Genomic DNA, 14,035 nt, shown 5'->3' on the forward strand with positions numbered 1-14,035 from the left:
AGCCAAGAGACAGAGAACTGTGTGCAAACAGACTTTGTTTAAATAGCTCCTATCTTCTTTTGGTGGCCCTGTGTATTTTAGCTACTTTTCCATAATTCCCTCTCATTGTCCCACCTCATGTGTAAGCACTGAGGATTTGCTGCCTTTTTTCATCTTTGTTTTCTTATGGAGGCTCCTTTGTACATGTCAAAGTCTGTTTGCTTTTCTCCTGTTAATCCATCTTCTGTCTTTTATATTCTCATGTCTACTGGATACCCTAACAGGGTGAAAGGCAAAGGAGAAAAGGAAAGATATACCCATTTGAATGCAGAATTCCAAAGAATAGCAGGGAAAGATAAGAAAGCCTTCCTCAGTGATCAATGCAAAGAAATAGAGGAAAACAATAGAATGGGAAAGACTAGAGATCTCTTCAAGAAAATTAGAAATACCGAGGGAACATTTCATGCAAAGATGGGCACAATAAAGGACAGAAATGGTATGGACCTAAGAGAAGCAGAAGATATTAAGAAGAGGTGGCAAGAATACACAGAACTATATAAGAAAGATCTTCATGAGCCAGATAATCGCAATGGTGTGATCACTCACTTAGAGCCAGACATCCTGGAATGCGAAGTCAAGCGGGCCTTAGGAAGCATCATTACGAACAAAGCTAGTGGAGGTGATGGAATCCCAATTGAGCTATTTCAAATCCTAAAAGATGATGCTGTGAAAGTGCTGCACTCAATATGCCAGCAAACTGAGAAGACTCAGCGGTGGCCACAGGACTGGAAAAGGTCAGTTTTCATTCCAATCCCAAAGAAAGGCAATGCCAAAGAATGCTCAAACTACTGCACAATTGCACTCATCTCACACGCTAGCAAAGTAATGCTCAAAATTCTCCCAGCCCAGCTTCAACAGTACGTGAACCATGAACTCCCAGATGTTCAAACTGGATTTAGAAAAGGTAGAGGAACAAGAGATCAAATATCCAACATCCATTGGATGGTTGAAAAAGCAAAAGAGTTCCAGAAAAACATATACTTCTGCTTTATTGACTATGCCAAAGCCTTCGATTGTGTGGATCACAGGAAACTGTGGAAAATTTTTCAAGTGATCGGAATACCAGAGCCCCTGACCTGCCTCCTGAGAAATCTGTATGCAGGTCAAGAATCAATGGTTAGAACTGGAGATGGAACAACAGATTGGTTCCAAATCAGGAAAGGAGTACGTCAAGGCTGCATACTGTCACTCTGCTTATTTAACTTATATGCAGCATAAATCATGTGAAATGCCAGGCTGTATGAAGCACAAGCTGGAATCAAGATTGCTGGGAGAAATATCAATAACCTCAGATATGCAGGTGACATCACCCTTATGGCAGAAAGTGAAGAACTAAACAGCCTCTTGATGAAAGTGAAAGTGGAAAGTAAAATGTTGGCTTAAAACTCAACATTCAGAAAACCAAGATCATGGCATCCACTTTCATCACTTCATGGCAAATAGATGGGGAAACAGTGGAAAAAGTGAGAGACTTTATTTTCTTGGGCTCCAAAATCATAGCAGATGGTGACTGCAGCCATGAAATTAAAAGATGATTGCTCCTTGGATGGGGATTCCTGGATAGCTCAGTTTGTAAAGAATGTGCCTGCAATGCAAGAGACCCTGGTTTGATTCCCGGGTCAGGAAGATCTGCCAGAGAAGGGATAGACTACCCACTCTAGTATTCTTGGGCTTTTCTTGTGTCTTAGCTGGTAAAGAAGCCATCTGCAATGGGGGAGACCTGGGTTCGATCCCTTGGTTGGGAAGATCCCCTGGAGAAGGGAAAGGCTACCCACTCCAGTATCCTGGCCTGGAGAATTCCATGGACTGTATAGTTCATGGGGTCACAAAGAGTCAGACACGACAGAGAGAATTTCACTTTTACTTGCTCCTTGGAAGAAAAGCTATGACCAACCTAGACAGTATATTAAAAAGCAGAAACATTATTCTGCCAACAAAGATCCATCTAGTCAAAGCTATGGTTTTTCCCATAGTCATGTATGGATGTGAGAGTTGAACTATAAAGAAAGCTGAGCACTGAATAATTGATGCTTTTGAACTGTTATGTTGAAGACTCTTGAGAGTCCCTCGGACTGCAAGGAGATCAAACCAGTCAATCGGAAAGGAAATCAGTCCTGAATATTCATTGGAAGAACTGATGCTGAAGCTGAAGCTCTAGTACTTTGGCCACCTGATGTGAAGAACTGACTCATTTGAAAAGACCCTGATGCTGGGAAAGATTGAAAGCAGGAGGAGAAGGGGACGTCAGAGGATGAGATGGTTGGATGGCATCACCAACTCAATGGACATGAGTTTGAGCAGACTCCAGGAGTTGGTGATGGCCAGGGAACCCTGGCATACTGCAGTCGATGAGGTTGCAAAGAGTCAGACATGACTGAGCAACTGAACTTGCACTAGAATCATGACACAGGGAAAAAGTTTTTTTTTTAAATTAAAGTTTCGTTGATTTTCAATATCGTGTTAATGGACAGGAGTGATTCAGGTAAAGCAATATATACCGTATATATTTTATATGTTTCTTTTTAGATTCTTTTCCCTTATAGGTTAGTACAAAATGTTGAAATAGTTTTCAGTTTTAGAAAGAACGAGAAGTTAAAGAGTAAGAAGCCGATAGCTACGAATCATCTTTATACCACTTTGGAGCAGTTTGAGTAAAGCAGTACAGAAATGTCATCTAGGGAGCTGGTCCCCACCCAGACAGGGCTTTAGAACATGCAGGGATGTCAATGGTACCTAAGAAATTACTGACATTTGATCTTTTTACTTAGAGAAACAACAATTTCACCCTTTCAACCTAGCACTTGGTTGAGATTTTCTGAAGTTAGAATCTGTCCTTAGCTCTTTGATGGTGTAAAAGGAAATAGTCCTTTGGGATTTGTGATCATCAGTTCCCACAGTGACAGGTAATCCAGGATGTCGACTGGGATTCTCACTGGGGAGGGGTTTCTTATCAGTAAGCAGAATACTGTCCTATTTTTAGACACTTGGTAACCTACTATTTTGTTCAGTTACTCACAAGTATTTATTGAATTCCTACTATAAGATGCCCTGGCTACACACTAGGGAAGTGATGAATAGGAGACAAATTTTACTAGGTACTGCAGAAACAGAGCAGAGGATAGTGGATTAGTATGAGGGCTGGCTACTCAAAGATGTGAAAAGTCTGGTGAATCATCTTGATCCTACAAAAGATCAACTTTCTGTTGCTAAATCCCATTCCCAAATGGAATGTCTTACTCTGCCTAGGACAGTGCTGAATACCTGACAAACATTCCCTGAATCCTCTTTCTCTCATTATTTTTCTTGTAATAATCAGACTCTAGATTTCCCTCCCAGAGAAGATGTTCCTGTTACCTTGCTGCTAAGTCACTTCAGTCGTGTCCGACTCTGTGCGACCCCATAGATGGCAGCCCACCTGGCTCTGCCGTCCCTGGGATTCTCCAGGCAAGAACACTGGAGTGGGCTGCCATTTCCTTCTCCAGTGCATGAAAGTGAAATGTGAAAGTCAAGTCACTCAGTTGTGTCCGACTCTTAGTGACCCCATGGAATGCAGCCTACCAGGCTCTTCCATCCATGGGATTTTCTAGGCAAGAGTACTGGAGTGGGGTGCCATTGGACCTAAATGTCACCCAAATTCCTTTAAGCATGGATTTACAACAATAAATTTACAAATACTGTTTAGGGGGATTTCCTTCTAGATTATTTCCAGAATCTTCAGCTGTATGTAATTACATTGATCACTGTGTAGGTTGATAGTATATATGTTCAACAACTAGTATACTAATATAAATTAATGTGTAAATCAATCATTCTAAAACTAACACAACATTGTAAAGCTATTACCCTTCAATTAAAAATTCAAAAACAGGATGCAAAGAGGCAGTAACAGATACACACAAAATGTAATGAAATAGAAAGTGAAGGAGTAAAGAGGAAAAAAAAAATCAAACAGTGTTTTTGTAAAACTACTTACCAAGCGAAACATTCATTGGTTGTCATACATTCTTAATATGAGAGGAGGATTTTTTTTTTAAGACATTTGTTATTTTCAACCTAGGTATATGTTTAAAGCAGATTTGGATAAACTTTAGCAACTCCATCAGTGGTTGTGCACAGATTTTATCCCAGGGGAGTCAGGCAATCCTGTCATACCTCCTTTGACCCCAGAAAAGTGAAAAACTGAAAAGAGGCTGTGTGGCTTTAAGTGTATAACCCTCAGGTGGGTCATTTCCTGCCCTGTGATAAAGCTTACCTGGGCTGGCGCCTCCTGTCATTACCACAGGCAGTGGGGCACCTTCAGATCAGCATGGTAAGAGCTGCTGTCAATAATTATAGCAAATTTTACTCATCCTATGTCTTTCTTTTCCCCACCAAACAATTCTTCATAGATTCTTCATACAAGAGACAAAATATTTAAAGAGACATTTGTTTCTTTCAATATCTGTGTTTGGATCTGATTTAAATCTACTCTGAATTTCACCTGTTCATCTATAATTCTGCTACTTTTGAGAAAAGCTTCATTGATTTGCCTTCAGTGGAAGCACTGAGCCAAGATCTTCTTTCTTTAGTTTTTACATTTGCTTTAGAGTGAGTGTGCTGATCTTTCTGTAGGAATCAGTAGCTTCGCTTTTAGTTACACTTTCAGAGTTTCTGGGGACTTCAGACCTAGGTTGCTCTTGCTAAGCTCACAAATGCGTGGCCGGGTGAAGTACAAGGACCTCTGTCTTATTCTCTCTTGAGTGTAGTTCTTTGTGGACAATAATTAATACACACTTAGAATAATTCTGTTTGGAGACCACCTTTTAAGATCCACTTTCCTTTCATTCTCTCTTTTTTTAGTTGACATATAATTGCTTACAATATTATATGTTACAGGTATATAGTATAGTGATTCATAATTTTCAAAGGTCATACTCCATGTATAATTACTATGACGTATTGGCTATATTCTGTATTATGTACTATATCCTTGCAGTTTATTCTTTGTACATAATAGTTTGTACTTCTTAATCTCCATCCCTGTCTTGAACCTCCTTCCATCCCTTTTCCCACTAGTAACCAGTAGTTTGTTCTCTTTGTGAGTCTGTTTCTGTTATTATATTCATTTGCTTATTTTTTTTAGATTCCATATATAAGTGATAACATGCAATCTTTGTCTTTGACTTTATAATACACTTCAGGTCCATCCAGTTTACTGCAAATTGCAAAAATTTGTTCTTTTTAATAGCTGAATAATATTCCACTGTACCATACCGCTTCTTTGTACAGTCATCTGTCAATGGACATTTAGTTTGCTTTCATTTTTTGGCTATTGTTAATAGTGGTGCTATGAACACTGAGGTGCGTGTGTCTTTTCGAATCAGTGTTTTTGTTTTTTTGGAACACAAGGAGTCAAATTGCGGGTTAAGTGGTAGTTCTATTTTTAGTTTTACACAGTGGATGGACGAATTTATGTTCCTACCAATAGTGTAATCTCTTCTGTTCCAGTCACAGTAAATTTTAGTATCTTAGAATTTTTTAATTCAATGGAAGCAAGCATTCAAACTGCTTTTTTTTTCATCTTTTATCGTCTCTTCCTGTTGGATACTCTCTCCAAATTTAAGGATGTTTGTTTTATATTGTTTTGATCTGAAAAATTATGCCTTTCTACATGAGGAGTGCTTGCAGCGTTGGAAACCCACTGTGTTTTTACTATATCAATTTTGATATTCTGGGTGTGACCCTGCAAAATATTTCCAGTGTAGAAAAATGGATGAGTGATCCATGAATCTACAATTCATATTTATCTCAAAATAAAAAGTAATTAGAAAATCGTGCTGTCCTAATAATTCCAGTAAGCTTTAAAGCCGCATTTATTAGTGCTGGGACATCACTACTGATATCGTGTGGGCATCTTTTTTTGTTGTTGTTGTTTAAATAGTGTGATTATTTTAACAGATAGTTTGGAAAGGAGGAAGAGGCTAAGAGAAGAATAAGGTGGAGACAGCCTTCTGTCCCTAGGGACATAGTTATGAGATAAACTTGGCTGCTTCTGCAACCAGTATGGGCAAGATTTGTCCTTCCTGGGCCAAGCATTCTTGCTAAGTTCAAAAGGCTCAGTTTCACTCCAATGTCTGCATCACACAGGGGAATAGTCCCCATGCAGAGCAGCAATTTTTTTCCATGTTGGTGTTTATTTTTACTGTGAATAATTAAGAGCAAGTGCCCTGTGGACTGGTGGACTGGGTAGAAAACAGCCAGGGGAGGATGTTGTGAAACAAGTCCACATGTAAATGAGTTTAATGATGTAGAAACAACAAACCTCCGCCCCACCCCCACCGCTTTCAAGTTTGTACCTGAATCTCGAGATGTAGGTAAGTTTTGTTCTGATTACAGTAGCTGATGTACTGAGATCATCTTGAGTCCTTCCTGAGGGGAGAGGAGAAAGCTGTGCTTTGCAGATGGGGTGTGAGAAGGTTGCTGATGGAATGTGCTGTTTAGGCTTTCCTGTGCCAGAAAGAGATTGGAAAAATTGGTTGATACTAAGTGAAGTTCACTGTTTTTGTCGTGAGAGACATGGTGGCACAGAAAAACAATAAGAGGGAAGTTCTACTTGATTTGTGCACTTGAATTCCTGCTAAAGCACTGTTAGGCCACATGACTCAGAGAGGCAAAGTACAGGGTTTGTGCAGCTAAGCAGGAACAGAGTTCAGGTCAGATGATGGGGGTGTGACCAGCCAGAGAAACTACCCCCAACCTCCAGCTGGTGTCTTTCTGTGGTCCAGTCTCAGTCACTTTGGATAGTGGCAGCAGCCATGAAATTAAAAGATTCTTGCTCCTTGGAAGGAGAGCTATGACAAACCCAGACAGTGTATTAAAAAGCAAAGACATCACTTCGCTGGCAAAAGTTTGTAGAGTCAAAACTATGGTTGTTCCAGTCATCCTGTACAGATGTGAGAGTTGGACTGTAAAGAAGGCTGAGCACCGAAGAACTGATGCTTTTGAACTGTGGTGCTGGAGAAGACTCTTGAGAGTCCCCTGAACTGCAAAGAGATCAAACCAGTCAATCATAAAGGAAATCAGTCCTGAATATTCATTGATGGACTGATGCTGATGCTCCAATACTTTGGCCACCTGATGCGATGAGTTGACTCATTAGAAAAGACCCCCCATGCTGGCAAAGATTGAAGGCAGGAGGAGAAGGGGATGGCAGAGGATGAAATGGTTGGATAGCATCACTGACTCAACGGACATGAATCTGAGCAAATTCTGGGAGATAGTGAAGGACAGGGAAGCCTGGCGTGCTGCAGCCGATGGAGTCACAAAGAGTTGGACTGAACCATAACTCAGACCTTGGGAAAGTGCAGCCATGGACGGACAGACAAGGGCAGAGTTGCCTATTAGTGGATCAGACAGACAGCCTGAAGGGTCCTGATATTGCAGCAGATAGACCTCTTACCCTTCTGCACAGACTTGTTTCATGACAATTGGCAATCAGAACACAAGGATGCTAAAGCCAGCAATTGCTGTTCTTTTAGATTTTTAGGATTTAACTTTTTCTCCTGGCTCTTAGATGAGTAGATACTTAAATTACAAAAAAAGGTTGTTTGCCTTAAAAAAAGAGAAGTGAATGGTGATTTAAAAGTGGGAGAGGAGGGGGAGCCCAGTGGAAATGAAGGAAATAGGTAAGTTTAAAGAGGAAAAAAAAATTCACTCCAGATATAACTAGAGTTAATGTTTTGATGCATTTTAAGACTTTTTTCTATGCTTATTTTTATTTTATTTCACTTATTTATTTTTATTGAAGTATATATATATGTATATACTCTTTCATATTCTTTTCTATTATGGTTTATTACAGGCTCAGATGATAAAGAATCTGCCTGCAGTGCAGGAAACCTGGGTTCAATTGCTGGGTTGGAAAGATCCCCTGGAGGAGGGCATGGCAACCCATTCTAGTGTTCTTGCCAGGAGAATCCTCATGGATGGAGGAGCCTGGTGGGCTATCGTCCATGGGGTTGCAAAGAGCTGGACATGACTGAGTGACTAAGCACAGCACATTGAATATAGTTCCTTGTGCCATACAATAGGACCTTGTTGTTTATCTGTTTTATATATAGTAGTGTGTGTATTTTCATCCCAAAGTGCTAATTTATCCCTCCCCGCTTTCTCTTTGGTAACCGTAGGTTTGTTCTGTATGTCTGTGACCTGTTTCCATTTTGTAAATAAGTTCATTTTTATCACATTTTAGATTCACATATAAGTGATATCATATGATATTTGTCTTTCTCTGTCTGACTTACTTCACTTCATATGATCATCTCCAGGTCCATCCATCTTGTTGCACATGGCATCATTTCATTCTTTTTTTACGTCTGAGTAAGCTCATTTTTAAATGTATCTGACATCATACTTTATATAAATTATATAACATATGCTTTCATTCAATATTTTAACATAAGCATGTCCTATGTCATATAGGTTTTTTCTGGGGGGGGGGTAAATATAAAAGTTTGCATAACATGCCATTGTATTATTTTCCTTTATATGGCACCAAAAAGTGAATGGTTAACTATGTTGGTTCTTGGTTTTTACCCTTGCAAATAATGATGCCGTGAATGCCACTCTGCCTAAATCTTTCCATTTTGGCTTCTTTCTTTTGTAATTCATTTGCTTATGTCATTTGCCCATTTTTCTAATAGACATCTCAAGTATTTTAAAAATGATGTATATAAAATTGTCTTATACATAGCTCTTATATATAAAGGGTTTTTAGATATATATAAATCCTTTTTAGATACATCAACATTTTTGCCTATTATGATATGAAGTTTTTGTATTTTGGGGTTGTTAAATCTCTAGCCTGTTTCCTTGGTGAAATTTGCTCTACTTTTAAGCTTAGAACATCTTTTCTTATTTAGATCACATAAGAAAAGTGAAATCTCAAGATATGAAATGATAACATTTTTAATTTACTGCAGTGGGTTTTAATATGTATCAGGCTATACATCAATTAGGTTTTATTCCTTTCTAATAACAAATTTTTTTTCTGGGTGAGTAAGCTTGATTTTATTCATATATAGTATGTCTTAACTCATTCTTAGCTCATCACACAATAGGTGCTTAATTTATGTTCCTTGAACTGGAGTCCTTGATTCACTTGTTCCTTTTCTTTTTCTTTTTGGCTGCATCACACAGCATGTAGGATCTTAGTTCCCTAACCAGGGATAGAACCCACGCCCCCTGCAAGGGCAGTGTGGAGTCTTAACCTCTGGACTGCCAGGGAAGTCCAGTTCAGTCATTCTTGAAGCTTACCTGTACCCTGGTTTTTGGTTTCCATGACACAGCTTTCATTAGCCTTATCATCAAGTTCTCTTGTTGGCATAGGCTAGCCTGGTTTCTGTCAGTCAGGAGCAGACCTGGTGAGTGATGTAGTTCATGTTGTCATGTTAGGAAGACGCACACAGTTGTAACTTCTTACTATGGCTCATTTCAGAGGGAGTGCCTGTCTATCCACATTGGCCAAGCCGGTGTCCAGATTGGGGGTGCTTGTTGGGAGCTCTATTGCCTGGAACATGGAATCCAGGCAGATGGTGTTGTTCTCGATGGTGGTCAGGATCCGCTGGCACCTGCTAAAACAGAGCGCATGGGTGCATCTTTCGATTCCTTCTTTTGTGAGACCAGAGCTGGGAAGTATGTGCCCAGAGCACTCTTCATGGACCTGGAGCCTACTGTCATAGGTAATGTACATTCCAGTGTGCTTAACTGGGTCCACAACCCAAACAAACAAGCCCAGAGACTGGCATGACTAGCTGTGGGCCTGGGAACTCCAAGAACTGTCCACAGTCACCAGGAGCTGGGAGAGAGGCAGGGGGCAGTTTCTCCATCAGAACCTCCAGAAGGAGCCAACCCCGCCAATGCCTGGACGTTGAACTTCTAGCCTCCTGAGCTATGAGACCATAAGCCTCCCTTGGTTTTGTTTGTAAATTAATGTATTTTATTTTTGGCTGTGCTGGGTCTTTGTTGCTGTGCTCAGGTTTTCTCTCGTTGCGGTGAGCGGGGGCTACTCTCTAGCTGTGGTGCGGGCTCAGTCGCTCTGGGACACGTGGAGTCCTCCTGGACCAGGGATCGAACCTGTGTCTCCTGCATTGGCAGGAGGATTCTTGTCCACTGCACCACCAGAGAAGCCCAACTTCCCCTGTTCTAAGCCACCAAGTTTGTTGTAATTTGTTAGGGCAGCCCCAATGAACTAATAATGGGTGGGATGATGGAAAAATGTGCACGTGGGAATAATTACACCTTTCCCTAGACTAAAAAAGCCAATTGGGCATTTTAAATGCATTTCTTTCTATGATATTGGTGGAGAGAAAGGGGGCTGGGCAAGAGTTAGGGGTGGGATGGTGTGGGTTGCACTGACCTCCTTCCCCTCTGCAGACAGGATGCGTGCAGGCAGCTACCGCTCACTCTTCCACTCTGAGCAGCTCGTCAGTGGAAAAGAAGATGCTGCAAACAACTATGCCCGAGGTCGCTACTCTGTGGGGCCGGAGGTCCTCGACTTGGTGCTGGAGAGGATCCGCAAGCTGGCAAGTGGCTCCCTTCTCCTTCCAGGGCCATTCAGAGTGCCCGGGGTCCCTGGGGACCCACCTAGCCAGCACCAGCACTTTCTCCCTCCCCTCCATCACCCAGCTTCTACCCTGAAGCCTCCTGTACATGCGCATGCTCAGAGCTGGGCTGGTCCTTATACTGGTACTGCCAACCTTCCTTACTAGGGAGGGGAGAAGCCTCACACTTACCCCATGGGCCCGGTCAGCTCCTTTGTTTCTTTTTCCTTTTCCCACGCATGAAGAAATGTTTTATTTCATTCCTCCCCTCCCCCGTTTTATTGAGATGTAATTGACATAGGAGTAGAGTGTGTTAGCTGCTCAGTCATGTCTGACTCTTTGCAACCCCATGGACTGTAGCCCACCAGGCTCTTCTGTCCATGGAATTCTCCAGGCAAGAACACTAGAGTGAGTTGCCATTCCCTTCTCCGGGGGATCTTCCCAACCCAGGGATTGAACCCAGGTCTCCCACATTGCAGGCAGATTCTTTACCATCTGAGCCACCAGGGAAACACTGTGTAAATTTAAGGTGTACAACAAGATGATCTAATTCATATTATTGAATATACATATATATTATCAAATGATCACCACCATCAGGATAGTTAAGACATTCATCCCTCACATAATTACCTTTTTTGTGTGTGGTGACAGCATCTAAGATCTATTCCTGCTTCCCTCCCAGTTCAGTGTAACCACTGGACGTTGCCTTCCAATGCAGGGGATGGGGTTTGATCCCTCCTCAGGGAGCTAAGATCTCACATGCCTCTCAGCCACAAAAACCCAAAACATAAAATGGAAGTAATATTGTAACAAATTCAATAAAGACTTTAAAATGGTTCACATTAAATGAAAACCTTTAAAAGAAAAGACCTATTCTCTTAGTAGCTTTCAGGTATACTATACAGTGCTGTTAACTACAGTCACTATGCTGTACATTAAACCCCCAGAACTTATTAATCTTATAACTGGAAGTGTATACCCTCTGACCACCAGCATCTCCCATTTCTCCACACACCCGCCCCCCTCACCCTCCTCCCACGTCCCCCCACCCCCGCCCCCCGCCCCAGCAACTACTATTCTACTCTCTGTTTCTATGAGTTTTGCCTTTTTTGATTCCACATGTCAGTGAGATGATTCAATATTTGTCTTTTTCTGTCTGACTTATTTCACTTTGCTTAATTGCCCCTGAGGTCCATCCACGCTGTTGCAAATGGCAGGATTTCCCTCTTTTAAATGACTGCTGCTGCTGCTAGCCCCCGTCTACTCTTGCTTTTGCTGACTCATGACTTGTCTGGTTATCAGAGACTTCCCTCTAAAACTTGTCATTTTCCAATAGTGACCAAGAGTTGTAAAGTTAACAGGAGGCACATCCTCCCTGGAGATCAGTTCCTCTATTTACTGACAGTGAATTCTTCTTTAAAATCCTGTCTGGAGAATCCTCTGTCTAGTAAATATTTTGGTGTTTGGCATCATCATTAGGGAATATGGTGCTTTTTTTACACCAGCACAGTAGATTGGGTACAAAAGTGATAGATATTTCATCTGAGGGGTGGTGGTGGGGAGCTATATTACTTCAATATTTTGCTTGTCATTTTCTTCATTATTGATAAACACCTTACTTTAGCTCACATATACATTTATATACTCATATACATATACTTTAGCTCGTATACACGTACATTCATAGAGGGTAGCAAAAGACAGTTGAATGTTTATGCCCAGCTTATAGCAAAACTCTAAAGCATTTTCCCCACTTCGGAAGTAACCGCTCAAGTGTGTTTCAAAGTAAACATGTTTGTGATGGTGATAACAACGGTAAACCAGAACTTTCTGTTTTTGGGTACTGGCTGTGTCCCACAGTTACCACTGCTTCTGGGTTTATTTGGCTGAATTCTCATTTCTCATTTATGAATACTTTCCCCAGGCGGAACACTGCAGTGGGCTTCAGGGGTTTCTGATCTTTCGAAGCTTTGGAGGAGGCACTGGATCGGGATTTACGTCTCTCTTGTTGGAGCAGCTCTCCGCAGAATACAGTGGGAAGACTAAATTGGAGTTCTCCGTCTACCCAGCCCCTAGGATCTCAACCGCTGTAGTGGAGCCTTACAACTCCATCCTCACCACCCACCCCACCATAGAGCACGTGGACTGTACCTTCCTGGTTGACAACGAGGCCATCTACAACATCTGTCATGGCAAACTTGACCTTGAACGCCCCTCTTATGCCAGCATCAACAGGCTGATCAGCCAGGCAGCATCTTCCATCACTGCCTCCCTCCGGTTTGAAGGCATCCTGAATGTGGACCTGATCGAATTCCAGACCAACCTGGTGCCTTACCCGCGGATACACTTCCCAGTGACCAGCTTCGCCCCCATCCTGTCTGCTGACAGCACCCACCACAAGGAGCCCTCTGTGTCGGACATCACAGTTGCATGCTTTGAGCCCTCCCACCAGCTAGTCAGGTGTGACCCTCGCCTGGGGAAGTATGTGGCCTGCTGCCTGCTCTACAGAGGGGATGTGGTCCCCAAGGAGGTGAATGCAGCGATTGCGGCCACGAAGTCGAGGAACTCTGTTCAGTTTGTAGACTGGTGTCCGACTGGATTCAAGGTGGGCATCACTGATCGACCTCCCCGGGAGGTGCCAGGAGGGGACCTGGCCGAGGTCCAGCGGGCAGTCTGTATGCTGAGCAACAGCACGGCGGTCGCAGAGGCCTGGGCCCGTCTGGGCCACAAATTTGATCTCATGTTTGCTAAGAGGGCGTTTCTGCACTGGTACATCAGGGAGGGCATGGAGGAAGGTGAGTTCGCAGAGGCCAGGGAGGACTTGGCGGTCCTGGAGAAGGATTATGAGGAAATGGGGAGAAGTCTCTGATGCAGATCTGACTGGTGACAATAAACACCGAGTTGAAGAGTCACGCTTTATGTTTCAAGGCTAGAGTTTCATCGATGAGAAGAAAAAGGAAATTAAGTCAAGCAAGACCCCAAGTTCCATGCTCAGTCAAATGGGGGTCAACATTAACAGTAAGCCTGGACTTCCCTGGTGGCCCAGTGGTTAAGAATCTGCCAGCCAATGCAGGGGACATGGGTTTGATCCCTGATCTGGGAAGATCCCACATGTCGCGGAAAATAAATAATTAAACAAATAAAATACCAACAATGTACCACTTTGCCTGTTTTCAGCTCACACTGTTGTTGCCACAGAGGACAGTGACTGCAGTTTGGTAGAAATGATGTGTATAAACACATACTTTTCACCATGTTCTCACGCACTCCAATCAAGCTAGACAGCTTGCCCCTGCCCACGTTTTTCTCTCTCTTGACTGCTTCTCTCTCTCGGTTTCTCTCTCTCCTCTCTCATTCTTTCTTCTCACTGCTTTCTCTTTTCTTTCCTTCTATGACTGTGGGGTATAATTCCA

The 14,035-nt window shown here is 42.2% G+C and overlaps 1 protein-coding gene across 3 annotated transcripts; it reads left to right on the forward strand.

The window, feature by feature from the left end:
- Positions 1-4,275: 4,275 nt before the first annotated feature.
- Positions 4,276-13,773, forward strand: TUBAL3 (tubulin alpha like 3). Of its 3 annotated transcripts, none has more exons than XM_069546532.1 (4): positions 4,276-4,348; positions 9,515-9,758; positions 10,453-10,601; positions 12,547-13,773. In XM_069546532.1, the coding sequence occupies exons 1-4, from the start codon at positions 4,346-4,348 to the stop codon at positions 13,489-13,491; spliced, it is 1,341 nt and encodes a 446-aa protein (XP_069402633.1). In that variant the 5' UTR covers positions 4,276-4,345; the 3' UTR covers positions 13,492-13,773. The 3 variants fall into 3 exon arrangements, with proteins under 3 accessions (XP_069402633.1, XP_069402635.1, XP_069402636.1); XM_069546534.1 differs by lacking the exon at positions 4,276-4,348 and adding an exon at positions 5,189-7,703; XM_069546535.1 differs by lacking the exon at positions 4,276-4,348 and adding an exon at positions 5,317-6,392.
- The last annotated feature ends 262 nt before the right edge of the window (positions 13,774-14,035 follow it).

The sequence above is a fragment of the Ovis canadensis genome, chromosome 13, assembly GCF_042477335.2.
Source record: "Ovis canadensis isolate MfBH-ARS-UI-01 breed Bighorn chromosome 13, ARS-UI_OviCan_v2, whole genome shotgun sequence".
NCBI classification, from domain to species: Eukaryota; Metazoa; Chordata; class Mammalia; order Artiodactyla; family Bovidae; genus Ovis; species Ovis canadensis.

Excerpts from the sequence above, each read along its gene's own strand:
- TUBAL3 (XM_069546532.1), top strand. Across the intron at positions 9,759-10,452 it reads CCTGGAGCCTACTGTCATAG|ACAGGATGCGTGCAGGCAGC; the intron begins GTAATGTACATT and ends TCCCCTCTGCAG. Across the intron at positions 10,602-12,546 it reads TGGAGAGGATCCGCAAGCTG|GCGGAACACTGCAGTGGGCT; the intron begins GCAAGTGGCTCC and ends TACTTTCCCCAG.